This window comes from Ochotona curzoniae, unplaced genomic scaffold (assembly GCF_017591425.1).
Source record: "Ochotona curzoniae isolate NIBS_2020 unplaced genomic scaffold, NIBS_Ocur_1.0 contig_66, whole genome shotgun sequence".
In the NCBI taxonomy this organism is placed as follows: Eukaryota; Metazoa; Chordata; class Mammalia; order Lagomorpha; family Ochotonidae; genus Ochotona; species Ochotona curzoniae.
Window position 1 is genome coordinate 12,140,111 of NW_024466512.1, and position 27,793 is coordinate 12,167,903.

Here is a 27,793-nt window from a genome sequence, read left to right on the forward strand (position 1 = left end):
AAAAAAAGCGCCCTGGTGCTGTGGGAGGGCAGGAGCCCTCACTCCCATTCAGCCGCATTCCTCAGCACTGATTCACGGTGCCTGCTCTTATTTCCCGTGACCTGAGTGACCCCACCACTGCAGCCAACATTCAGTTTCTGTCCCCTTGCCTCCTCCATGGTCCCCTGCAGCCATCCCGGGAAGAACTTTCCCAGCCATACGAAGAGGCTTCTTCTGCCCCAGGGTCTCCCTGTTTCTCCATGTGTCTGAGTTTCATGTTGTGAACAACTTTACCCAGCCCGTAGGATTCTCAGCACACCTGCAATGAGACTGATGACCGAGGGGGATGCAGGGTTGGGTGGGGCCCGCTGGACTAGCTGCATGCCCCCCAGTACCCTGGTCAGACCACATGTGGCTTCTGTGTAAAGTAAGTGGCAGACCAGCCACTAGACAATCACCCGTGTGTCTCCCTGTGCCAAATCCTGTGCAATTTGTTTAGTATTTCAGATGAGAGCAGGGCTGAATATCTGCTTATCTCCTATCCGTCTCTCTGCATGTCAAATAAATGATAAGAACTGTTTTAACGGGGTGATACAAAAGGTTACTTTCTGGGTCTTGCTTCTTTCATCTTAGCATAGTATTTTCCAGGTCCAGCCATGTGATAGCATGTAGCAACATATCATTCATTTTCATGGCTGAGCACTATTCCAGTGCATAAATATATCATATACCTGTTTATTCATCAGTTGGACAACTGCGCTGTCTCCATTCTGGAGTGATTTCCATTCGTGCAGGTCTCAACATCAATGAACAAGCCTTAGAGTGGCATATGTTCATGGTTCTCTTAGAGAGGAACTGCTGGGTCATATGGCATTTCTGCGTAACATGTTTGAGAATATGCAAACTGCTTTGAACATGGCTATGTTACTCTACAGTGCGTCATGGTTCCAATTTCTCCACATCTTTATCAACACCTGCTATTGTCGTTCATTTTAGCCTGACATTGCATTGTGCTTCTGAGTTGTATTTCTTTTATGTCATGTATTTCTTTCATGTTTTCATACACTTACTGGTCATTTGTTTACCATCTTTGGAGAAGCATCTATTTCAAAGGTTGCTTTTGGAGATGATGAAAATGTTCAAAATTACATTATGGCAATAGTTGTATAACTTGTGACTCAAAACCATTGAATTATAGTCATTAAGTCTGTGAACTCCATGGTGTATAAATTATAATTCAACAAAGCTGCTAGAGTTGTGCTCAACAAGCATAGGGAACAGGGTGGAGTGGGGGTGGGGATAACTCTTGCAGGTGCAGATCCTTGAGTGTCTCTGCCCTGGCCAGAGAAAGACTCAGTTAACCTGGCAGGAAACCCAGGCAACTGCATGAACACACTCCCCTGCACAATCCTGACACACGTGGCTTTAAAAGCTCTCTCCATTTGTGCTGCTTTGAGTGTCTGGGCTCAACCAATTCTCAAAGAGTCCAGTGGCAGAAGACTCCTAGGGAAGAAGGAAAGGCCAGTGGTGTGCACAAATGGAGTTTAAAATTAGTGGTTTTTTTTTTCCTTTTGTGCTTTCCTGCACATGACTTACCCCATTCCAGACACTCATGGGCAGAGGAAATGGCTGGGATGAACAGTCTGTGATCACATCTTTAGGGATCTCCAGAGTCTCTCTCAAGACTATATGGCTTTGAGAGGTCTTGCTGTAGCCTGAAGAGTACCAGGGACAGACAGACAGGCTTGTGGCTGGAAGAACGACCTCAGGGTTTGGGTACTTGGCAAGAACAATGACCATGAATAACTTTGACCATGGACCCCAGCATGATTTCAGGGGACACAAGTTTGTGGGGCAACAGAAACCAGAGTAGATTGGAGATCAAAGTGTCAAGTGTCAAGTGGCCATCGATGTCTATCTGGCGAGGAATTGTGGAGGACGTGGTATACATAGCAGGTGCATGTATATGTACACTCATAGATGGACAAATGCATGTCCATAACACATACATGATGTGCATGTATACATTTAAACACAAATACATGTACACCTGCATCATCCATGAGAAAAAAAAAGGCACACACACATACCCGAGGAGTCATGACACTACCTCATCCATGTCTTCAAAGGGTGTGTGTGTAGAGAACTTACAGTCTCCCAACCACTGCAAGCTCTTCACCCTGGTCTGGACTTTTCATCAGGCCTCTCTCACAGCCAACTCATAACCACACAGAACATCAGCAAATGCTATTTTTTTCTTTGCAGTTGAATTCTCACAGTATCACTTTGAAGAGGCATAGCCTGGAAAAGGGAATTCTTGCCCCTGCCCCTGTGCATAGCTGGGGGCCTAGAAATTGTCCCTTATGTGAGACCAAGGGCAGGGTCAGACTAACAACAGTTAGTTTCATCCTGACCACAAGGGTGTCTGTCCATACATACTTGAAAACCATCCTTTTGATTTCTGCCTTCACTTCCTGTCTGGTGGGAAACGCATCCAAGGGGAATTCCAGATGAGGAGCAGAACCAAACTGCAGGGCTCCCACTCGGACCTGCAGCAGGAAAGAGGACCCAGAGCCCAAGACAAAGTCAAGTCAAAAATATTCCCAAGAGAAAAACAAAGATAAGATGAATGACCCATCCACCCACTACTCAACAAACAGTGCCAGTCACACCAAAAGATCCGCAGATCAGTGAAAGATTCTAGAAGGATCTGTTAAAGCTGCTGTGTCCTGCACTGTCAACTCCAGTTTGATTTTTTAAAAAAAGTATTTATTCCTATTTGAAAGGAACATTTAAGATAGAAGAATAGACAGAGAAAGATCCTCCCTCTATTGATGGAGGCAGAGCTGAGCTGATAAGTCAGGTGCCTCACCCAGGTCTCCCATGTGTGCAGGGGCACAAGGACCTGGGTCATCCTCTGCTGTTCTCCCAGTCACAAATAGGGAGGATTGGAAATGGAGTGGCTGGGACTCTTGCAGGCAGAAGATTAGCCTGTTGAGATATCATGCTGCCTTCACTTCAATCTTTTGACCCACAGCTCCCAAGGCAATTACCCTGGACAGTTCACCTGAGCTGCACCATCTCCACGGCAGGGATGCTGCTTCCCTGGAGCTCTCAATAAATCGAAAGGGTATTCGAGATTTAAATGTAAGAAACATAGTCATGCACATTGGTCATTCAGTAGCATGTTATTTAACTTCATGGCACTGTAAATTTTTTTAACTTTATTCCTGTTGCTGATTTTGTTTTATGGCTTTTAATTTAAGGAAATGCATAGTAACTGTATAAATGAGAGACTATCATATCCAGATGTAAAGATACATGCAGTATGCATTTCTACTTCCAAATCAAAGATGGACTCCCAATGAGACTGTTAAACATATCTCGACAATGGGATGCTGGACTCTGCCATTGTCTATACTAGCAATCTCAGGACACACTTAAAAAGCAGAATGATAGACTTATGACTGCTTATGAAGGACTGTACTACTGTGGTGACATAAGGGACATCATGTGGTGGAAGGGAATTTAGGAGAGGGTAAGGGAAATCCCAGAGCCTATGGAATTGCGCCATAAAAAAACTAAAAAAATCTTTAAAAAAGAAACCTAGGGTCCAGAGTGATAGCATAGCAGCTAAAGTCCTTGCCTTGAACATGCAGGAATCCCACATGGGCTCTGGTTCTAATCCTGGCAGCCTCGCTTCCCATTCAGCTCTCTGCTTGTGGCCTAGGAAAGCAGTTGAGGATGGTTCAAAGCCTTGGGACCCTGCACCTGTGTGGGAGACCTGGAAGAGCTCCTGGCTCCTGGCTTCTGATCAGCGCAGCTCCAGCCATTGTAGCCGCTTGGGGAGTGAACCATCGGAGGGAATATCTTCGTCTCTGTCTCTCCTCCTGTTTGTATATCTGCCTTTCCAATAAAATATAAATAAATCTTAAAGAAAGAAACCTAGACGTGAAAATCCTATGTCAACTCTTGGGAAATCACTTTATCATCAGAATGAAAAGGAGAGTGGAAGGGCAAAAGATTTAAAATCTATAAGCCTTACAAAGGAAAGGGGAGCAAATCTGACTAAATTGGTGGAGGGAGGGAGCAACTTCAACAGAACCAAACACATCTTAACACAACTAAAAATGAAGGCGCACTGGACAAATTATTTGCAACTCTCATTGGAGAAAAAGTTTCCTTGGAATCAGTATGTTGAAGACCAGGGATCCAAGAGGAAGCAAAGGACACCAGCAGAGGGCACAGCAGGACGTGCAGAGGGCACAGCAGGACGTGCAGAGGGCACAGCAGGACGTGCAGAGGGCTCTTTCATGTGGGGCAGGCAGGTGCTTGACCTGCTCACACAGAGATGCCATTTGTTTCACCTCAGTGTAGCCAGATGTCAGATACAACGATGTGGTAGCAACCAGCACCCTCTACCACAGCTGGCAAGAATGCAAACTGGCTTAGCATCTACCCAGGGCAGTATGTCAGTGTTTGCTGAAAATCAGTAACTGGGGACCAGTGTTGTGGTCTAGCAAGTTCTCGTCTTGATACTGGTATCCCATTTGAGCACCGGTTCAAGTTCTGACTACTCCTGATCCAGCTCCCTGCTAATGTGCCTGGGAAGACAGTTGAGGACGACACAGGGGCTTGTTACCCAAGCACCTGCTATCACGAAGGAGATCCAGATGGAGATACTGGGTCTGTGCTTCAGCCTGGCTGAGCCCTGGCTGTGAGGATACTGGGACATGTCATATTCTCATTCTCTTTCTCTCACTCCCTTCCATCCATCTCTGTCACTCTGCCTTTCAAATAAATCAAAATGTTAAAATACAGGGCCACTGGAAATTTATCCTACAGATACATTCCCCAAGATGACACATTTACCAGGTCTGAGTACATTTGCAATAATTAGAACTTGGTAAATCCTTATGTCTGAAAAATGAATTACCTGTAGCGCATACATATATGGAAAGATTTCTAAGATACCATAAAGAGGAAAATGCAAGAGAAGAACAATGCATGTGGTGGGCTGCCCTTTGCATAAAAGGGAGGGGATAATACGTGTATCCTACTAACATTGGCGTGAAGTAATTCTGGAAGGAGATGCAGGAAAACAGGCAGGAGTGGTTTGAGGAAAGAGGAGAATGCGTGGGTGGGAAGAATACACCTCCCTGTGCATATTGCTATGAAGGCACATGAGTGAATTACTTGAGAAGAAAAAAAAAACCCACACAACTCCCTACAGACCAACAGCTGGGTGTATGGACTGGTGTTAAACAGGAAATGTGCAACTTGAAAACAAGAGTCCAACAGCTGAAATCAATAGTTAAGGCATTTCGTTTAATTGATGGTTTGCAAGCAAAATAGTTGCCTTTTATCTTGTGTCTACCCTGGGCTCAGAAGCCAGCCTCTTGTTCTTCACACACTGTAATCACCCCTGTGCAAATCAGAGGCAGGAAGCGGAGTCTGCAGCTTTGAAAAAGAAGGCTTCAAACACCTTAAAATCCAACTCAACAGCAGGGAATCCAGAGAAAGCCTTAATTTTCAGCTACATGACAATTTCTCCTTGAGAACCACAGCATTGAGAGGTGCCACCAAATCCCTTGGATGCAACAAAAAGACACAGCTGCAAAAGCGTGCAATTTGAAGTCACCAAAGGGATGGCCCAGGGCAAACCCTTCACCCAGCATGCCGATGGACTCAGCACTTTGGTCAGGAGCCCCAGTGCTCACTTACTCATCCAAATAGACTCCTAAGTCCTCTGTTCCCCCCATCTAGCTGTTAAAAGCCCCCCTCAGGGTTAGTGCATTTCTGATTTCCTGAATGCCTACATTCTACTCTCTTAAGAAAAGTCATTCTAGGGGCCAATGTTGTGGCACAGCATGATAAGCTGGCATTACAGGCACCCCAAATGGACATTGGTTCAAGTCCTGTTACACTTCCAATTCAGCCCCTTGCTAATGCTTCTGGGAAGGCATCAGGAAATGGCCCAAGTCCCCTACCTCCACATGAGAGATGCAGCTGGAGCTTTAGGCTCCTGGCTTCAGCCTGGTCTACCAGCTCTTGTAACTATTTGGTGAGTGAACCAATCAGATGCGAGAGCTTTGCCTTTCTAGTAAACAGATCTCTGCAAGATAAATGGCCATTCTGAATCCTCTTTCATATAAAAATGATAAGCAGCTTCTCTTATCTATGGATGTTCCCAGGCTTCTCACTGTCCTTATCATAAGCAGTGTCTGCTCGACCAGTATCTGAAGATCAGCCCCAGCACTCGGCACTACAGCCTAGATGTGGTCTAGCAACACTGTTACGGAGTGTGAGAGATCACACCCGACACAAGTGTAGGATGTTAGGAGGAGTCTTTGTTGCCCAAGCTTAGCGAGAGCAGCTTCCACTACACTCCAGGAACTACTGAGCCGTGCACCCTCCAACCAGATGGAGAGTTGTACAGGACGAAGTTTCCACACATTCAATTAAGTGGCAGGAAGGGAGCTTCTGAAGCCCCAAGTTTCCCTGTGGTTTTATTCAACTAAACTAGCACAATAGGAGGCAGGACGGGCCAGGTGCTTTTCCACACTGTCAATTTACTTGAATGGCACAGGAGGCAGGAGGGACCAGAGCAGACTGGACCTGACAAGCAGGTTCTAGCCATGAATTGGCTGCACCCAATCACAACACTGAGATTAAGCTCCATGAATTCAGGGTGTCTGCTGCCCACAACACCAGCCAGAAAGTTTCTTGTGATGGCTTTCTTAACCTCCCTGCAGCACACACTGCCACAATGCTGGCTATCCATTTGTTGTGTGGTAGTGCAGAAAGCCACCTGCTAGGAGGGAGACAAAAGGCCCAACAGAGCAAATTTTGGGCTCAGGGTCAAGAACCTCAATTCTTCCACAGTTAGCCATCTCCTGAGACTGCCATGTGACCCCAGGCAGTTGCTTACCCTCCCTGAGCATGTTTCCTCATCTCCCAAACACCAAGTCAACAGTGTCTGACCTTTGTACCACTTCCTCTGTGTAGAGCTACCGCAACTTCACAGGGACTCCTTTGGGCGCAAGGGCGATGGAGATCCAGCAGCTCTCGTACCAGATTGAATGGTACTGGCCACAGTAACTATTGATGACTATGAAAGACTGCCCTTGGTCCAGGGCAACGTGCACCTGCTACCCAGTGTCATGCCCTTCTAAGAGACCACCTGGTCCTCTTAAGGTCACATTTGCTTCTAAATCCTAGAGTTCGTGAGGCTTGCCTCCAAAAATAGCATTTCCTGTCTTGATCTGTAAGTACCTCATCTTGTTTTCAGGTAACTATAGCTTTCCAGACCAAAGTGTTGCTTTTTTTTTTTTTACTTGTTTTTTTGAGTAAGTTCACAAGGTTGAAAACCTACAGGTTGGAAACATCTGTACATCTATCTCTCCTTGAATGTGTGCCTTGTCTGCTCAGTTCCCTATCAATGGGAGGTCACTCATAAGTCCCTCGGTGTGCATGGAAAGACAAATACAGACTCAAAGCCACATCTTCTGCACACCATGCACAACTTTCTTTTTCTACGTAGCAGGTTCTGGTATCTTTCCATGCAGGAGTTTGCTCTTTTAGTATAGGAGTGCCTGCCATGGACTTGCCTCTCCCCTGCCAAGGGACACCTGGGCAACGTGAAATCATATACAACCATAAATACTGCTGCGACAGACACTATGTGGATGTCACTTTGCATGGGTGGGAGTATCAATAGATCAATAGAAAAAGCTCCTGGAAGCAGATCAAGGGGTCTAAGCCTACATCACTTTCACGGAGGCCAACGTACTGTTCCCACAGAGACTGTGAGGGTTTCACCTCCCCCCGCCCATCTCCCTGCCACCTGTGACACATGAGAATTCCCGTCTCCTGCAGATGTGTTCACCCAACTTTGGACTTTTGCTGACCAGGAAATGAAATACTGGTATGGCAAGGAGGAGGCTCACTACTACCTGGACTGGCACTGGCCCTGGGCATCTTCACACACCCATCCAGGCAACATCTGTGCTGACCACCTGCTGTTTTTTTTCTTAAGATTTATTTTTATTTCTTTTGGAAAGGCAGATTTACAGAGAGGAAGAGAAACAGAGAGGAAGATCTTTCATCTGATGATTCCTGAAGTCAGGAACTTCTTCCAGGTCTCCCACACGGGGGCAGGGTCCCAAGGCTTTGAACCGTCCTCAACTGCTTTCCCAGGTCACAAGCAGGGAGCTGGATGGGAAGCAGGGCTGCCAGGATATGAACCAGCACCCATGTGGGTGGGATCCTGGCACGTACAAGGCAAGGACTTTAGCTGCTAGGCTTCTGCGCTAGGCCCTGACCACCTGTTCTTCTGTGGGATTGTTCAAACACCTCTTTTAGAAACTAAGAAATGCCTGTGCTGGCTGCCCGTCCTGGGGCCAGAGTGGTGGCTCTGCTGTGAACACGGCAGGTGGGAGGTGAGCACCATGGGCAGACTCCAGGCTGCTGATGGACTTGCACTTTGGGTCTGCTCAGCGGGTTCACCCTGTCACACTGTTCTACACACACCACTTCTCATTTCAGTGAGAAACCAAACCCGGGTATTCACTCCTGTCCTATCATGTGGATACACAGTGGGATAAGTCAGCCAGACTCTTCCCTTGGACTGCTGTGATTGGTCAAGGCATTATTGTGCGACTTTAGCCTGTCCAATCAGAACCTTCCCTGGGACTTTTTTTTTTTCTTGGCTCTACAAGGAAAGAAGTCTTCTGTTTTCTTGAAAGACAATGCAGGGACACTTTCACCTTGTGAGTGAAACCAGGGAAGGAAGCCAACCAGCGCAAGCAGAACTGAGCGGGAGCCATGAGGAATGCACAGCAGCCACACTAAGCCTGGAAACAGGAGTCAGTCACTCCCTACCTCTTCCTGGTTCCACAGGCCAGCAAATGCTGGCTGTTGCGTAAGACTCACTTTGTCACTTGCAATCAAACGTGCTTGAATACAAAAACCTCTACTCACTCTGTTGGGGCTGATGTCCAGGGCATCACAGAGGGTGATGGCAAAGTGCTTGGACCTTTCAAAGCCTGCTTTCCCGACGCTGTGTGAGCCATCCAACAGAAACAGGACGTCCACTGCCGCCGAGCAGCGCATCACTGGGGAGAGCAGGACAGACAGCGACAATCAGCCTCTGTGCCATTTAGCAGCAATTCAGCAAGGCAGGAACCTTGCAGTGGGCCAGGCTGCAGCCCTCAGCGAGACACGGCAAAGGCAACACTACAGAGGAGGCAGCATCCCCCAGAGCAGGGAGCTCCCGCCCACAACGGACATGATGCTTGCAGACAGGCCCTCACACGGCTCTGACTGTGGGACAAGTCCCTCCACTAGACTGGAGCTCCGGGAGGTCTCCTGGGCTAGACTGTGAGACAGAGCAGCCTTGATGCCAGTCTCCAGAGGGCCATGCTCTAGCCCAGCCCCTTGCCAGCCCCAAGTCCCAGCCAGCACAGACTGTGCCTTTCCTATAGGGTAACAGGTGCTGTGAACACACGGGTGTGTAAATTGCTGTCAGTCTGACAACCACCCCCAAACCGATCACTACTTATTTTTAGTGACTTCACAAGTTTAATGGCGAGGTCATTTACACACCTCACAATTCACCCATATAAAGTATATCCTTCAATTAATTTTTAGTACTGCTTGAGTTTCCTTTTTCCAAAATGTTTGGGAACATAAGTGTTTTAGATTAAAGGTTTCCTCCTTTGGAAACCTGTGGAATATCAGCATATACATAATGAGATACCTTGGGGATGGGCCCCAACTCTCAAAATGAAACTTATGTTTCACAGACACGTGATAGGTAATTTTATCCAGTATGCTTAGTGCATCAGCACAATAGTCAGTTATGTGACACCCCGTGTGACATTTCCTCCATGTATGCCAGCACTTGAACATGCCCGACTTCAGATCGGTGATGCTGAGGCTGTGTGTTCACAAACACATTCTATCACTGCCCTAGTTTTAGAACATTCTCCCTTATCTCTAAGGAAATGTGGTATCTTCTAGCACCTGCCCTCTGCTACACCAAGCCAGATTTACTGTCTATTCCTATTGCACAGATGAGGAAACGCATTCACTTTCCCAAGGCCAAGGTCCCTGTAAACAGTAGGGCCAGAAACCAAACCCAGGTATTTAGCAACCTCCTCCCCCACTCCATATTCACCAGAGAATGGGAGAAGACAGGGTCAGAGAAACACGGCCCAGAAGGCAGCCTTGGAGCCCGAGAGGGAAGGCAGGGCAGGCAGCACCCAGGGAACACACTGCTGTGGCTGGGACACATGGAGGCAACACTGTCCAGAGTGGGAGCAGAAACAAGTCAGGAGGTGAGGGCAGCCGGGTAGACTGCAGTCAGGTGAGGAAGACTTGAGAGGAAGCCTAGAAACTCCATGATGAAGAATTCCACAATTTCTTTTTAAATCAAGGAGAATGACTTGGTGAGGCCCGCCCCTGGTGTAGAAGGAGGACTGGAGTAGGACGGAAGGACTGGAGGGGACAGTGCCTCCCTTGGGTGGTTGGGAGTATCCATCAAGGCTTACTTTTGCTGGCAGCTGAAATCTTCCCAAGGGTCTCCCTGTTCACGTGCACTTCCTGAAGAGGGTGGACTGGAAGCACTAGGCGAGAGAACATCAGAAGCTGTCATTACAAGGCAGAGTGAGGCAGTGGCCGCAAGTCCACATCACATGACCAAAATGAGAGGTAACAGGAGTGAACACGGATAGGGAGTCCAGTGACATCTGTACTTCAAAAACAATTACATGGAGGCATAAAGGAACACCTGAGTGCCCCACAACTATGGGGTCTCTTTGTATCTAAATTTGGGTATCTTGAGAAAAAATTTTAAAAATCACAGAGTCCAGCTGTGTGGTGCAGTGAGTGGCTCAAGTGTAGCAGGTTAAGCTACCACCTGCAACTCTAACATCTCATTCTAGAGCATCAATCCAAGCTCCAGCTGCTCCACTGCCCTGCTGACTGTGTCAACACACCTGGGAAGGCAGCAGAGGATGGCCCAAGTATGTGGGCCCCCGCAACCCATGTGGGAGATCTAGATGGGAAGGCTTCAGCCTTCCCAGCCCCAACTCTTTTAGCCCTTTGGGGGCACAGTTATAAAATGGGAGGTGAGTCAATCAATGAATCACTTTCACTTTGGTAAAACAATCTCTTTTGTAAAAATACACATGGAGGAGCTATGTCAGTGGTCCTTCATAGGTCAGTGGTCATTATGGGGTGTCCCCTGGGGATGGCCTCGTTGTACTACGCCTGGGTACATCTTTGGAAGTACCTGACCCCCAGCAGTTCCTACAGGTAAGGCATCCCTGCTACAAGCAATCACCATGCACATGAACATGGTAGAACATTGCTAGAACAGAGCCCCAGCAAAGCACAGGGGAAAATGTTCAAATGGCTGACAAAATGCTTTAATACTGAGACAACACTTTAAATGTGACATTGAAATGGTCAAACTCTAAGCTGAAAGGCAACTGGCGCAAGGTTAAATTGAGAAAGTACTTATCCAGTGGTGGCACCATAAGTTAATATAATGCTTCTGGGAAAAAGGAAAAAAAGAAAAAAGTTGGCCAAATGAATTAAGAGTCATGAAAAGGCCCATACCTTCGACCCTCTGGATTATTGCACCTAGGGCTTAAAAACATTTTTTTAAGAGAAGGGAAAATCTACATTGAGACTCTCCAACTTTGTTTGCATGCTGGAGAATGCTAGATTTAAAATATACAAAGAAAGTTGTATATTGATGTAGTTGTTCAATATGACTAATACATACAGGGCTAGGAAGTTTGGGAATAGGAAATTTGTGGATAAATTTTCCATTCTTTTTCTTTATTATTTTAAATGGAAAAGCAGAGGCAGACGGGGATCTCTCATCTATTGTTTCATTCCCCAAATGCCCATAATAGCCAGGCTGGGCCAGGACAAAGCCAGGAGCCAGGAGCCCAGAACCAATCCAGGTCTCCCCCATGGGCATCAGGGACCCAACTGCCTGTGCCATCACCTGCCACCTCCCAGGGTAGGCATGAGCAGGATCAGGAGTCAGACCTGGACCCAGGTACTCAGACCCACATATGGGCATCCCAGCTGGCATCTTGACCTCTACACCCAACAGCCACCCCTGGAGGCATATTTTGAGAAGCCAGCACCTTTGGCAACTGTGCACAAGGTATAACAAGCAACAGGAGTGACCACAGCGATGCTTTCCAGCAACCAATGTCCATTGACAAGGCACAAGGGAGACAAAGTCAGAGTGGCCAGGGCCCAGGGCAGGGGTAGACCAAGGTCATGAGCCAGAGTGGCTTGCTGAGGGTAAGGCACAAAGGAGAAGGGCTAGCAGGAAAAAGGAGGACTCACAGAGCACAGGGGAGTCAGGTTTGGGGAGATGATGCCAAGGTCGACTTGATCACCCAGCACCCCCAGGGCTGCTCTCCATTCACAAGATGCCAGTGCAAATGAAAGGAGTTTTTAGTTCCCCTGTATGAACAACAGCAGATGCCCTGCAAGCAAGACAGCCATTCACAATTGAAGGGTTTTTTTGCCTCGCTGCATGCTGGCGGTGTGGAGATTCTGCCACCACATGGGCCTGCTGCATCCCAACTGGGAGCACAGGCTGGCTGCTCTCAGCGGTCCTTCAGCCCAGTTCCCCTGGAAGTTCATGGAGACAGGAGTGTTTCTGTCCTCTGCAAAGCACAGCCCCTCTCTGCAGGCAACACACAGCACCAGGGTTTCCTGCAACAAGACCATGAACCACTGGCAAAGGGCTCAAGAGCTGAAGTTCCCTCAGGGACAGAACAAGAACATGTCATTGTATCTTCCCAGTCACTTCAGCTGCAAACAGGAGGCCATCTCCGTGACCAAAGGCCACTCACCATGACACTCCCTACTTACTGGGCTTCCCTGCACTGTGTGAGCAGCTGTTCCTGCCTGTGCCAAGGCTTCAAGGAGCCATTCCCAAGGCTCCCAGCGAGGTCAGCCCGGGACTCAGCAGGGCTACCCAGGACAGGGCCTCGGCAACATGTGACAGCTGCTGCTTCATCTCTGTAAGCCAGCAGCCTCCCATAAAGATCTACTTCCCACCTGCTGAGACTTAACCCTGGGGGCCACAGTTGCGCGGCTGAGCAGGCAGGTTTGAGAATCATGTATCTAGGCAAAAGCTTTCACTTTATAGATGAAATAGCCAATTTTGTGAAAGAACCCCTACACACATCTAGCCACAGGACCAGCTTAAGGGAGATCTGAGTATCTATCCTAGTTCTGCACCCAACACCTGGGTAACTATGGACAAATCACACAGCCTCCCTGGTCCAACCCAGGGGTTGATGGATCAAGTGCATGTGAGCATACCCTGATGTGCTCCATTAGGGCCACAGAAGGCAAAGTTCCATGATATGCTGGTGTAGAAAGTTGGCTGTGCCTGGGGCTCTGGCAACCTCATTCAGGGCCTGTCCCAATGACACATGTCACCAAGCCCTATCCCTTGGCCTTGTAGCTACTGCTTTACACTGCCCACTTATAGGACTTGTAGATGGCTCAGCAGCAGCAGCAAGACTGGACCAGCAAGTCCCTACTTGCAGCCTTTTTGATCTCCCCAGGCTCTAAAGGACAAAAAAGTGATGACAGCAGCCAACTCGGCAAACAGCAGCTCCCTCGCTCCCCAAAACACAGTCCAAGGAGGAATTGCAAGCAAGAAATCAGGGGAGATCAGAGGGCAAGGCCTTGGTTGTACAGAGGAGACTCCCGAGCCAGGCTGTGCAGCCCAGCCACCTGATGTGATGTTCCTGCTTTTACAGGCAGGACAGCCATTTGCAGACATAGCAACGCCTTCCTACAGGCTCAGATTTCGAAGTGGGACAAGGTGGGAAGTAAAAAGGCAGTCAGTTTTCCCCAAGATTCCTTTAGGAAACTACCTATTAAGCACTGATGGTGTACCTAGCTCCTGTGCCAGGCACTGAGACTACACAAGGGTGAACATAGGCTCTGCAGAGGCTCACTGCTCACACAGCCTACACATAGTGGAAAACATGTACTTTTCAAACACTGCCATCAAAATCAACTGCCAACACCTGCTTTAAATTCAGTCTGCTCTGCTGTACAGCAGAGGCCCTGGGAACCTGGCCCGATTTGATCGGGGTGGGGTTGTGGGGCTGGATGGGGGAGTCCAAAGGAACTGAGCCAGACAGTCAAGGATGGGTAGTTAACCAGCAAGTCAGTGCTGGGGTGACCATGGTAGATGGCCTCCATGATTCAGAACTTAGTGGAAGAGAGCAAGGGTACAGGCAGAACAGGGAGGGAATTTGAGACTAAAAGGCAAAAGATGTAGTGCAGCAGGCAGCAGACGGATGGACAGTCACAGGCTGGAATCAGTGAGGACTGCCGCAGAGCAACAAGACAGATGAATCCAAAGCCTTCAGAAATCATTGGGATTGGGGCCTGCATTGCAGTGTAATGAGTTTATACACTTCCTATAATGTTGGCATTCCACTTGGGAGCCTGTTCAAGCTGCTGCTCCACTTCTGATCCAGCTCCATGCTAATGTACCTGGGGAAAGCACCAAAGTATAGCCCAAGTCCCTGGGCTCCTACACCCCACATGACAGACCCAGATGAAACTACTGACTCCTGGCTCCAGCCTAGCCCCAGCCTAGCCACTGCAACCATTTGGGAAACATCCCTCTCTCCTCTCTGTGACTCTGCCTTTCAAATTTTCAAATTAAAAAACAAAACAAATCCTAAAACAAAAACCAGGGGAATCAGGAGGAAAACCAAACCTCAACACTTCACCATCTTTTTTGCCCCCTAAATCTTACCTCGGGAAAACAGGAAAACGCACAAGGCTCCCAGCAACAGGACACAGTGCATGTTGGCACAGCTTCAGGATCTGGAAAGATAGACAACAGCAGCAGTTAGCTCTGTGGATGCCCCTGGCCACACCACCTAACAGCAGGCCAGGGATTCAACCTTCTTCGGGCCACGGACAGCCCCTTCTCAACTACAGGACACAAAGTCCAAAAAGCCTTGACGTCTTCACTGTCACAACTTGCATTTTTACACAGTCACCGAATGCCTTCTCCAGATTTCCATCCCCGCCCCTAAACCCAGCCCTGCTCCTCCACAGGCTGGGGTGGGGTGCCAGGCCCACGGCCAGGAATTCCAGGTTTTAGCACTGCTTGGGCCCTGGTAAGCCCCTGAATTTCAGACAAAATGATTCCCAACCCAGGCTGTCCATTTCTTCGTGAGCAGCTAGAAACTGACAAGTCAAAGATTTTAACAACTGCACCAAACACCTACTCCCTAATTGATAGTTTTGAGGGGGTCATTAGGGACTGAAGTGAGAGCATTTGGTGAAAAATGATACCTATGGGACCGGAGTCACAGGCTGAGATCTCCTAGTTTTAGCTGTGAGACTCATGAAATCCACTACTATCATTTATCACAGACAGGATGTACAATTCAAGCAGCTGTAGGCTGAGCAGGTGAACATGCAGGAGTCCGGCCGAACGAAATGGATATATTTTTTTTATGTCCATTGTCATTTAGCAGGTAAAAATCTGCAAGTATTACAATTCTATTTTGCCCTTGGGGATGCAACATCTCCCTATATGGCTGTCCTTGGGTATGCTCAGGGGATTATTTATGGAGTCTCCCAGTGGATGCCACAATTGGAGGCTGCTCAATCCCATATATATATATAATGACAAAGCATTCACACATAACTGCATGTACCCTCCCGGGTTTATTTTCAAAATTCTTATGCAGGAAATAACGCTAGAGACAGAAAGCAAGCTTCCATCCGCTGGTTCATTTCCCAAATGTGCAAAATGACTGGGTACCAGTCTCCAGGAACTTCAGGTCTGCCAACTACGTGCAGCATTTCCTGGTGTCCGCCAACAGTCTGCGTAGAAAGGAAAGTCAGGAGCTGAAACTGGAAACTGAACCAAGACACTCAGGTGGGACGTGGGCATCGTAATCAGCACCTTAACTGCTGGGTCCACCTGCTCTCTCCTGTATGCTAGTCATCAGCTTGAGGTTTGTGACAGTATCTAACACACAGTGTAAATGCCATGTAAACAGCTATTCTACCATATTGCTTAGGGAACAGTGACAAGAGATTTATTTTTTCTCAATACCGTCCATCTGTCTGAGGTTGGCTGAATCCATGGATGGAGAACCCATAGGTGCAGAGGGTGACACTACACTAAACTGACCCACAGAGAAAAGACACAGAAGGTGGGGGTATTTGGTCCAGCAGGTAAGACACCAGCTGGGATAGCCACATTCCACATCACAGTGCCTGGGTTCCATATATGCCCCCTGCTTCCTGCTTGCAGCTTCCTGCTAATTCAGTCCACCAAAGGCAGCAGGTGGCGGCACGAGTAACCAGGTTCCTGACACCCACATGGGAGATCTGGATCCTGTTCCTGGTTCCCAGTTTGGACCTTAGTCTGGCTCCACCAGTCACAGACGTTTGGGGAGTGAACCAGCCAACTGTCCACCAACCTCTCTGTCCATCTCCATTTACTCCCACCCACAAGAATGAAAAGACTTGGCAGTCACAATTGATGCCACTAGTAGGTCCTAACAAAATTTTCTTTCCACCGGACAATGAAGAGACATCTATTCAGCACCTGATTTCAATGAACGAACTCAGGGCCAAGCTACGGAATGGAGAATACTGTAGGATTCCAGGAGTCCCCCAGTTTCCAAAGACCAGGGGGTGAGAGAAACAGTGAATCAACAGGTTAGCTATCATGGTATGCAACCCTAGGGGGCAACTCACTGCAACCTGTCGCATCACAATCTGAAACCTCTCAACAGCAGAAAAGAACCACTCTCCTGCACCCAGAGCATGGATGGCAAGGTAGGAGCCAAGACGGATGGAGTGTGAGGTCACCAGGAAGCATGGCTGGCAGGTCTGAAGTGACCATGTTCAGACTGGGAAGCAGCTATGGCCAGGCTCACTGGGAACTGTAGGAACTGGGAAGACACAGCAGAGCCAGGCTGCCTGCAGGGAACTGTGCTCACACCCTGGGCTTCCTTCATGGGGCCAGAACAGGGAGTAAAAGGATCATGGAAAAGAGTGAACAGAAGAGGTGGCTGAGATTCAGCAGGGCAGGAACCCCAGGTGGCCATACACAGGTGCCAATTCCATACACTCCCCTCTAACCTCAGAGCCGCCCACCCACCACGCTGATAGCTGTAAGGACAGGCACAGCCCACAGCTGTGCCTTCTGTGGTGGCAGACAGCCCACAACAACAATCTGGCAAGCCCAGGTTCTTACCTTTTCTGCCTTGTGACTCTCCTCCTTGCCCCTTACCTCCTGCCCCAGAGGAGCCTGGGCTCCTCCATGACAAACTGTGAAGGGTGCAGCAGATGCTGCAAGATTACATTCTGGTTTTTAAAAATTCCGCTGTGAGGCCAGTATAGTGGCAAAGTATGTTAAGCCACTGCCTGTAATGCAGGCATCCCATGTGAGTGTTGGTTTGAGTCCTGGCTGCTGCACTTTTGAGCCAACTTGCTGCTAACGTGCCTGGGAAGGCAGCAGCAGATGTCCAAGTGCTTAAACCCCCCAGTGCACATGTGGGAGACAGTGCAGTTCCTGGCTCCTAGCTTAGGCTTGGTCCTGCCCTGACCAGCATGGCCATTTGAGAGCGCGATTCAGAGGATGGAACACCTCTCTCTCCTCTTCCATCTCTAACTCAACCTTTCAAGGAAAACAATAAATGTTTAAATTGTTTTCAAAATCTTCTGCTTCCGTATGCATCACAGACCCTATGACGGTCAGACCTTACTCCTCTGTACACACAGCCCCTTGGATATTAAAGCATCCTGGCAGAACACCTCCCAGCTCAACCGTTGCCCAGGGGCTTCCAGCTTCAAATGATCACAAGGTCCAAGCCCCACCTACCTGTGTGCACAGCAGCCCCTCCGTACCGTGAGAGCCAGGCAGTCAGGAGCTCATTGCACACGACCAAAGAGAAGGTGGCAGGAAAGCGCATGGACCTGCCGAGGGGCTCAGGTGTTTCCTGCAAGCTCCCAGCTCTGGCGCCTGCCAGCTAAGCAGACTCCAGACTTTCCTTTCGCCCAAGGACATGTTTTCTTGCCTCTTAGTCACACACCAGAGTTCAGGGCAAGCCCTCACCTGCCACCTGGGATCTGGATGAGGGGCTGAGCAAGACAGAGGGAATGGGCTTCTCCATGCCACTGAGTCTGTAGGTCTAGGATGACTTTCTGGGGTCATCCTAGACCACAGACATTGCAGGAGACAGAAGCCTGTCACTCCAAAAATGAGGCTCATGCTGTCACCACCCTGGGGCTGCTGGGAGGGTGGAGCAGTCAGATGCCCAGAACACAAGGCTCCGCCTGTCCCACTCATCACGTTTGGTTATTTGCCTCTTCTTGCCCAGCTGGATACATTTCCAGAATCTTCTAAGTTCCCACTCATTAAAACAAAATTGATGCTGGTGACCTGCAAATGGAGGTAAGACTTCAGACATCTCCTTCCCAAGGGCTGGGGTTAGATGGCCCGGCTTGGTGACCTCGGCCTCAGCGCCTTCTTTTGGCCCCCAGTGCACTGCTACTGTCACACAGCTCACAAAGGCAGATGCTGGGAGGGACTGGGCCTTCCTCTCCAGGGTAGCCTTAGGGATCTGCCTGTCCCTGGGACACACCAGGTGAGGCACAGACTTGCTGGATAAACAAAGCAGTATAATAATGCCTACAGCCCATGAGCTACAAGGGTCCTTCTGGTGCATCTCAATGCTTTATCAGCATTCTCTTTTTGCCAAAAGAAAAGCAACAGGAGCAGTTAGAATGCCTGGCTCTCACCTGCTAATGCACACCGGGAAAGGCAACACTGTCAGTTTAAGTAATTGGATTCCTGCCACCCACCATATGGGAGACCTGGACTGATGTGCTGGTGTCCAGCCCTGGTCCAGCAATAGCTTAGCTCCAGCAGCCATCTGGGCAGTGAGCATGTATACTCTTCCCGTGTCCCTCTCAAAAAGAAGTAGCAAGTACTATTTCAATCCTTTGACCTACTGTTGGCTCTTCCCAACCAATCTTCTCAAATCCTCAATCCTTCACTTCTCATAACTTTCTTGCACTACTGATGCTACCCTCAAAATATTACCTTGATATTAACAAGGAGAAGTCCACAGTAACAATCAGTAGCAACCACCAGCCAGTCAGCAGCTTCTGAACGGCCACCACCATATACCTAGACCTTCCCTCCTGGTCCTCACAGCCAGCCAGTGAGGATGGACTATCCCCACCTGACAGAAGAGAAAATGGAGGCCTAGAGAAGTTAAGTGTTTTACCTCAGCCTGAAGGACTAATACCTACGTCAGGCTCCATTTTGTCCTCCCAGGGATCTGTTTGACCCATCACCTTCCAGAAGGTGGGGTAAAACTTCAGGTGCCATGGAAGGATGGCTAAGGGATATATGCATGCACAGGGCAGGAGGTGGGACCTTCTAGTGGAAGTCTGGGCTTGAGAGAAAAGGGGGTATGAGCTATGGGCTTGCAGACAAGCATGGGCATGCAGACAAGCACGCAAACATACTTAAACACCTGCCCTTCAGTGTTAGGGCTGGCAGACCCCATGCTGCAACACATAATGAGAAGACAGCCAGGACCCTTGGCATTCCTGTACAAAGCAGTCAGGGACAAGGTGCAAGGCAGACACACCAGGTCCAGCCTTTTCCATTACCAAATACCTGCTCACTGCCTTTCTTCCTTTCTGTTCCATTACTCATGCTAACAGGGCTCAGCAGCCAGCCTCACTCCTAGGCCCTGGTCCCACCTGGTACAGGCAGCATGTGGGACAGTGGGCTGCAGGAGCAAACACAGACCAGAACAAGGCTGCCTTTGATAAGGGCAGGCTGGAGAGGCCAGGGCTGTTAGCAGCTTTGGAGCACAATGCCCATCTTCTCCATACGACTGGAAATGAAATGAGTGTAGGGTGAAAAAGGAAACCACTCCCACCCCACTATTAGATCAGCCCTTGGCAGCCTCCTGGGAGCCAGTGGGATGGACTCCTGAGTCCCTTACATGCACGATCCACACCTGAACAGGAAGACTTGAGTCGTCAGAGCTCAAAGGCGCCGACCAGCCAGGAAAGCCTTGCCTTTTTTCCCCACTCTAACAATCACCTTCCTTATCCATGTGGCAAGATAGTTGGCTCAAATCCAGAAAGTCAAAGCAAGTAGATGGCACGTTTCTAGCTTGATGTGGCAGAGAGGCCATTTTAAAAGTTGCTGTTTAAAAGTGAGGGTGGGCACTTGGCACTCGTAGTTACGATGCCCACATCCTGTTTGGGAAGGCCTGGGATTGGGCCCCAGCTCTTCTTCTGGTTCCAGCTTTCTGCTAAGGCGCATCCTGGCAGCTAGCAGGTGATGGCTCTAGGACTTGGGTCTCTCTCACCCACCTGGGAGAACCAGATGCAGTCCCAGGATCTTGATCTCAGCCTGGCCCAACTTTGGCTGCTTGGGGCATCTGAAGAGCAAACCAGCCAATAGAAGAGCTCCATCTTTCAAGTCAATGAGAAACTAACCAAATTCAGAACTCAACACTCTGATGACCAAAAGTCAGTAACACAACGTTAACATTCTTGGAGTCCCTTAAAAGCATAAATTCCAGGGTCTCCCAAGCTCCACAGGCCTGAAAACATTGTAAACCAGGAGAGATTTCCATGTTTGTTGACAATTCTTGAAACTGACCAGGAATCAAGTTCAAGGGAACACTGTTGTATGGGAGAACACAGAGTCCTGAAGTCCGGAGACAGGACTCCAGCCAGTTCTGCGCCCAACAGCTGGTTGATTCTGTAAGTAGCAGCCTCCACCACCTCAGTTCATTCATCTATAAAATGGGGTGAGTCTTGGTTTCACATACTTAGTGTTGCCGAGACCCAGGGACACTGTGGAGAAGTCCCTGATGAATAGCAAAACATAAACTGAATCATGCTAAAGGAGCACCATTACACCACCTATATTAACTTCATTTAACAACACTCATAACCCTGTGGCTAAGGTAGGTTTTCACCATTTTTGCTTTTATAGGTGAGGGACCGACAACAGACAGGGGGGCTCAAGACCATGGAGCTGCCAAATCACATCCTTGGTGTCCAGCTCCCCATGTCATCTCAGCTGTGACATGAAGGATGCAGGACCGAACAAACCCAGAGCGCACCACTCAAACATCACAATGCTTCCCACCAAACTTTTTAGTGCAGTCTTGCCATTTCCTACTCTCATAAGTGGTGAGGGGCAGTACCACTCAGCTTGCCTACCTGGAAAGGATCGCAGGACCCAGGAAAAGAAATCCCTGTGCCAGAGCCAAGTTTCCTCATTTGAAAGCAGGAGGAAAGTTCAAGAGGATCAGGATCAAAGCAGAGAGGGGCCCTGGAGTGGTGATCACATTCGGGGCAAGCCCACAGGTGGTTTTGTGGGTAGAAGACAAGGAAGCAGTCTAGAGCTGTTCAGAAGATCAAAGAGCCAACTTTAGGGAGATTTCAAGTGCCTTTGGTTGTCCCAGTGGGCTGGATTGGGAAGTGACTGAGGCAGGAATAGGGCAGGGAACAGACGTGCGGAGTCCTGCAACAGCCTGCTGGGTGATGGGAGGATCCAATTTTAACATAACCTTCCTAGACAAAATGGAAAATCAGCAATTTTATGACAGCCCCCTCCAAGTGTTGTTTTTCTCTACTTCCTGGTGAGTGAAAGGCAGATTTGAATATTGCTGCTATTCTAGGACACAGAGCATTGGGTGACTCTTCCTCTGACAGCATTTACATGACTTTTCACGTATCCAGTAAGAATGAAGCACGTGATACGCACCAGCCTTCCAGGAGCTGGGGAGGCCACGAGGAGCACAAGGCAGCCTTACTGCGATGTCATCACTGTCAACTGATTCTGCTACATACAACTCACTACAAACTTGGAAGCAGTGGGGGTGGGGAAGTGGCGCCATGGTGTAACACGTAAAGCTGCAGCCTGCAATGCTGGCAACCCATCTGGGTCCTGGTTCAAATCCAGGCTGCTCCACTTTCCATCCAGCTCCCTGCTGATGTCCCTGGGAAAGCAATGGAAAATGCCCCCAAGTACTTGGACACCTGTAGCCATATGGGAGACCTGGAAGAAGCTCCTGGCTTCAAACTGGCTCAGCCCCAGCAGTTGCAGTTATTTGGGTAGTGAACCAATGGAATGAGGAGGTCTCTTTTACTCTTCCTTTCGATCAATCCTAAGGAATCCCAACAACAGAATAACTTTTCCTTTGAAGGTTAGTGAGGGTAATGAGTCAGGAAAAGCCACTGTTCCTGCTAGGGCAGTAGGTGAACTGAATAGGGCTGGCTCATGGACCCCCTGGTATGCATGAAATCTGACATTGGGAGAGGTTCTGATGGAGGAGCCTGGGCAACTCCTCTGGCAGGACACAAACCCAGCAGATAAGCATAAGAAGCATGATAGGAAACAGCCCAGAACAGGCCATGAAAAGTTTCCCACTGGCATACATTTGGCATGAATCAGGGGCAGACCAGGCTGAATCAGTTCACATCATCCACTGGCGAATCCAAGCACTAGAACAGAGTGTGGGTCAAGCCAGGTTCGGTCACGACAAAAAACCAGTGCACATTATGGAATGCCAAGGTGAGGTTACCTGTACCGGATGTGACTGCAGTGCCCAACCAGCACATTTGAGAACCAGGAAGGGAGAACCTGGAGCCAGCAGGGGGAATATGGGGGTGCTCCCCTGCTGGATGGCTATTCCCACTGGAGAGCGTGAGATGATATGGGTGCAGACCAGACGAGGCAGGGCTACAACACCTGTGGGCCTCCTGTGGACTATATCAGGGAAAAGCCAGGCTGGGCTGACTGTTCCTACTGGTGCAGGCATAAATCGGAGTGGGTGAGGGTTGGTTGGACTTTGCTGCAGTATCAACTGGCAGATGCTGGCAGAGGGGGCTAATTCTGTCATGTAAAACTGCAGAGCCACCTGGAGAGTGCATGATCTGGGAGTGGGAAATAGTGGGCTCCTCCCTCTTGGGTTACCACCCCCACTGGAGGGCACGAAAACCAGGACAGGGGCTGTGGTGGCAAGACAGAAAGGCACCCAACAGCATGTGTGTGGGCTGGATAGTCAAGCTCATTGGGTTGAACTAGGCTTCAATGTCCATTGACATGTATGAAAGCTGAATGGGATGTGGGACAGACTGGACTAGTCTGCTGCACATACTGGCGTACCAGGATAGGGGGCGGGCTAATTAACTATGTAAAGATTGTCAACAATCTAATTTAAAAATGAAAAAAAAAATTCAGAAGTGGGAACTTCAAATTCATATTAAGCAAAAGATTTGGGCATGTCAGGATAGCCTAGGGGCTCAAGTCCTCGCCTTGCATGCACCAGGATCCCATATTGGTGCTGGTTCGTGTCCTGGCTGCTCCACTTCCCTACTTGTAGCCTATGAAAGCAGTCAAGGACAACCCAGAACCTTGAGACCTTGCACCTGCGTGGCAGACCAGGGAAGAAGCACCTGGCTCCTGGCTTTGGATCAGCTTAGCTCCAACCATTGCAGCCACATAAGGGAGTAAGCCAGTGGATAGGAGATCTTTCTCTCTCTTCCCCTTTCTCTGCAAATCTGCCTTTCCAATAAAAAATAAACAAAACAAATCTTTAAGTTAAAAAAAAAAAGCCAATATGAAGGGCTACGTTCAGTGGGATTTTAACCACGACAATGAGGGGTGAAAAGACAAGTTTTTCAAAGGGGGGGGGGTAGGGGGTGCATAGGTACAGCAGGAGTTTCAGGGCAGCGAAAGAACCCCCACATTACAGTGTCATTAGGTATGTCCAGACCCACAGAACATACATCAACAAGAGTGGACCCCAGATCAAACCATAGGCTTTGGCCCAGAATGTTGGTCATCGCTTTTTACAAATATGCCACTTTAGTGGCTGCTATGGATCATGAGGAGGGGGAGGCCAAGCAGGTGCGGGGGCAGGTCAGCCAGGAAATCTCTGTACCTTCTGCTCACTTTTACTTTAAATCTGAGAAACTCTTTCCTTACCTGTGAAAACCTAGGTCTCTGCCTGGGACTTGTTCTGGGGAACCCCAGCCTGCAGAAGCGAGGGGGAAAGTGCCTCTAGATTTGGATGACCATAGCTGTTAAGACACACAGGGGTGAAGGAATTCCCAGTCCCCTGGGATTTACCACGAGCCGCCAGGTGCACACTCTGTTCTTAACGATATGAACTCGAACCCCTGGAGAGTTCTCTCCTCCAAATACCATACCAGCATGTGGACAGGAGCCCTGGCAGAGGCAGGAGAAGCAGGGCTGGGGATGGGGGGAGGGAGGGTGCTGGAAGAATGGTGGACTGGGGAACTGGGGGGCTGGAGGGCTGGGAAGCTGGAGGGCTGGGCAGCGGGGCTGCAAGAGGATGGCGAGGATGGGACTGCGTCCCAGGAAATTGCCGGCTTCCCACCGCCCAGGGGCGAGTCTCAGGGCAAGGAGTCTAGGCTGTGGGCTCGCAGCTGCTGGAAAACTTGCTCCGAGTCCCAGGAATACCCGTTTGTGTCCCGCAACCAGAGCGGAGGGCAGCTCCACCGGGCCTTTATTCACAAGGTGAGTCCCCTTCCGCGGCCGCGGGTCAAGGAGGCCCCGCGACGGCGTGCCCGGCAGACCGGTTTTCTTAGGGTATGCACACCCTCCTCCGCTCCTTCGGCACCCTGACCCCCTTACCTGCGTGTCCGGCTTCTCCCCGGGCCCACGTTCACTCCCCCGTGGCCGACCGCGCACAGTCGGGAGGCAGGCTGCGCGCGTCAGGTGCGCCCTTCCCCGGGCGGTAACTTCCCGGGAAAAAAAAAAATCCGCGCTCAGGTGGCCGCAGACAATGCCGAACAAAGCCAGCCACGTCCAAGCGAGGCGGAGCGGGCCTGGTGTCGGAGGACAGAGCAGGCTCCTGGTCCGGGAGCGCGATCACCAGGCAGCCGACTCCACCCTGGCCGCTAAGCGGGGTCCCGGGCGAACGGGACTGCGAGTCCCGGGGAGGAGCGCCCAGGCTGCTGGGCGGGCGCGCGCTCGGCTCGGGCAGGGGGAACTGCAGCCACGTGGGACACCGGTTGTCTCTACCTCCAAGCAGGACCCCGCGCGATCACAGGCGCTCTCCGGAGGGCAGGGCGTCCTCGGACCCTTCTGGGAGCCACGCCCGCCTCGCCCCTCGTGGTTTTCGGCGAGGTGTGGACCAAGGTCAGGGAATCAACAAAAAGTACTCACACGTGCGAGGCTTCCGGGCTCCTTGATTGGCACAGCTGTGAGCACGGTGCGGTGGCCGCCCTCACCACAGGGTTTATGGCTTCGACCCAGGAGAAAATGTTGACTTTGGCATCGTTTCTGTTTGTCAGGGAGATTGCCTTTGTTTACCTGTCCGGCCTGTGATTGCAGTTGGGTGATAATAAGGGAACCTCAGTTTAAGTCTAGAAGGCACCTTGTATTTTAAAACTCTTAACTCCGCAAAGCAATACCCTATAATGCCTGACATACTTTGTGCACTGTAAGACACCAACTGTTGCATCTGTGATTTTAACACTTCATCAAGAAAGTGCTAATTACATAACGTGTGCTCACTGGCTAAAAAAATGCTAGTGAGCGAGTTTGGCACCATGGTAGGAGGACCACCCAGCTGTTTGCATTAGAGGGCTCATTGCAGTCCTCTGCTCCACTGGTCAGGCTTCCTGCTGATGTGCCTGGAAAGGCAGCTGGTCCTGGCTCGGTAGACCCAGCCCTGCGACCCACGAGGGAGATCCAAATGGAGATCTCGCCCTTGGTTTCAGCCTGACCTAGCCCTGGTTTTTGGGGAATGAACCAGTCCCTTTCCCCTAAAAAGAAAAAAGAAAGGGAGAGGGAAAGGAAAGGAATAAGAAAAAAACACTTTGATGGAGGTTCTTCCAATAGCATTCTACACACACACAGCTTCTTCCATGCTCTACACTCTTTATCTGTACATTAGACTTTCTGCTTCCTGGAACCAGCTTTCAGCTACCACAGATGTTTCTAATGTATTTAACCCATTGTTACCATCCAAGATCGATTACAGGAACTGGCATCCCCTACGAGCACCAGCTGAAGACTTGACTGCTCCACACTTCCAATCCAGCTCCCTGCTAATACACCTGGGGAAGCCGTGAAACATGGCCCAGATACATGCGGCCCCAGCCCTTGTTTTAAAATATTATTATCTTGCCACAACAGCCAAAGCTGAGCTGATTTAAAGCCAGGAGCCTCTTCCAGGTCTGTAATGGGAAGTGCAGAGTCTTGGGCCATCTTCCACTGATTTCCCAGGCCATGAGCAAGGAACTGGATGAAAATTGGAACAGCCAGGTCACGAACCCGTGTCCATATGGGTTTCGGCACTTGAAGGTGGAGGATTAGCCAGTTGAGCCATTGTGCTGCCCCGGTGCCCTAGCGAGTTCGAATGCTGGAGAGGGTGGTGGTCTCTGCGACTGGTATTATCCCAGAGAAACATAATCAAAGCCAGTGTCCTTTTCAAAGGTCGAGTGGCTACATTAAAGGAATCAGGTGAGCTACATTTTAGCACTATTAACCTCAAGATCCAACATGTTTTGATAATCAATGTAAATCAATGAAATTCTGTTGTTCGACATAGCCTTTCTCAGTTGCTGCCATGGTGAGTGGCCATGCTGGCATGCTGGTTCTGATTGGAGGTCCAGCAAGGGAAACTTCCAGACCCTGGTTGAAGCAGAAATACCATCCGTTCTGTTTGCTCAGAATTCATCCCAACATCTTTGTCTAACCAGGCTTACATGGGACAGGTTTCAAGTCTTAACTGAGAGTAATTTCAGATCTTCATGTCATGATTAAGAAAGACTGAGTGTGGATACTCGCAAGGGATACCACTGCTGCGGACTTCTTCACATCCCAGTGTGAGTCCACTGGCTGTCTAGTAAGGATGGGAGGCTGGAGGGGCAGAGCAGGCCCTGCAAGGCGGGAACAGGTGACTAGCAGCGGGAAAGCCTTCCCAGGCAGAGAGGCTGGGCAGCTGCTTGGACCATCTATGATGATCCTTCTTTTGTGGATTTAGGGAACTTTGGCAATTCAGTTATTACAAAGCAACACCCTCCAAGGGCTTGCAAACTCCTTGCTCCTCAGGACTCTGGGACCATATACAGTAAACACCCTTAAGGAAATCACGAATGGGCCTGCACAGTGTTTCCATCGCACATACACATGGCATGGAGATGACTGAATTCTGTGCTGAGTGGATACATCAGTCCTTGACGACATGGACTGTAAGGCACCTAGAGTGTTACAAGGACCCCAGCTTTGGAGAGGTGGTGGCCTGGGTTTCCCATCCGGCTCCCTTGCCTAATAGCTTTGTAACAGAAGAGAAGCTTCCCTTTGCACTGCTCAATGTCCTATTAAGAGTGATGAGTATAGCAATTCCTAACCCTAATTCTTTGCAGCCAGTCCATCCAATGAGGGAGGGAGGCAGTCACATGAATACAGCAGGGGCAGAGCTGCCAAGGCAGGTGCTTTCCTGAGCTCATGGGAACCCCTTGACAGAGCCTTCTTGTTGAGGGGGAAAAAAGACTGGCAAAGACACCATCCCAGAGCAAACAAAAAGCTTGGCTCTGAAATGCCACCAAAGGTAGCAAATTCAGCCACAGTGAGCTTACCAGTGGAACTAAGAACAACTTTGTGGTGGGGACATGAGGCATCCCATGGCATCTCAAAGTTGAAGGTCCTGAAGGCATTACTTGTTCTAACAAAGCATGAGCCCAACTT

General features: G+C 49.5%; 1 protein-coding gene across 1 annotated transcript in view; it reads right to left on the reverse strand.

The window, feature by feature from the left end:
• Window positions 1–14,858, reverse strand: part of VWA2 (von Willebrand factor A domain containing 2) — a 28,214-nt gene extending 13,356 nt beyond the window's left edge. The window contains exons 1-4 of the mRNA XM_040992493.1: window positions 14,807–14,858; window positions 10,533–10,607; window positions 8,962–9,095; window positions 2,419–2,528 (exon numbers count right to left, since the gene is read on the reverse strand). Coding sequence (XP_040848427.1) covers window positions 2,419–2,528; window positions 8,962–9,095; window positions 10,533–10,607; window positions 14,807–14,858 — 371 coding nt within the window. The remainder of the gene's footprint in view (window positions 1–2,418; window positions 2,529–8,961; window positions 9,096–10,532; window positions 10,608–14,806) is intronic.
• Between the last annotated feature and the right edge of the window lie 12,935 nt (window positions 14,859–27,793).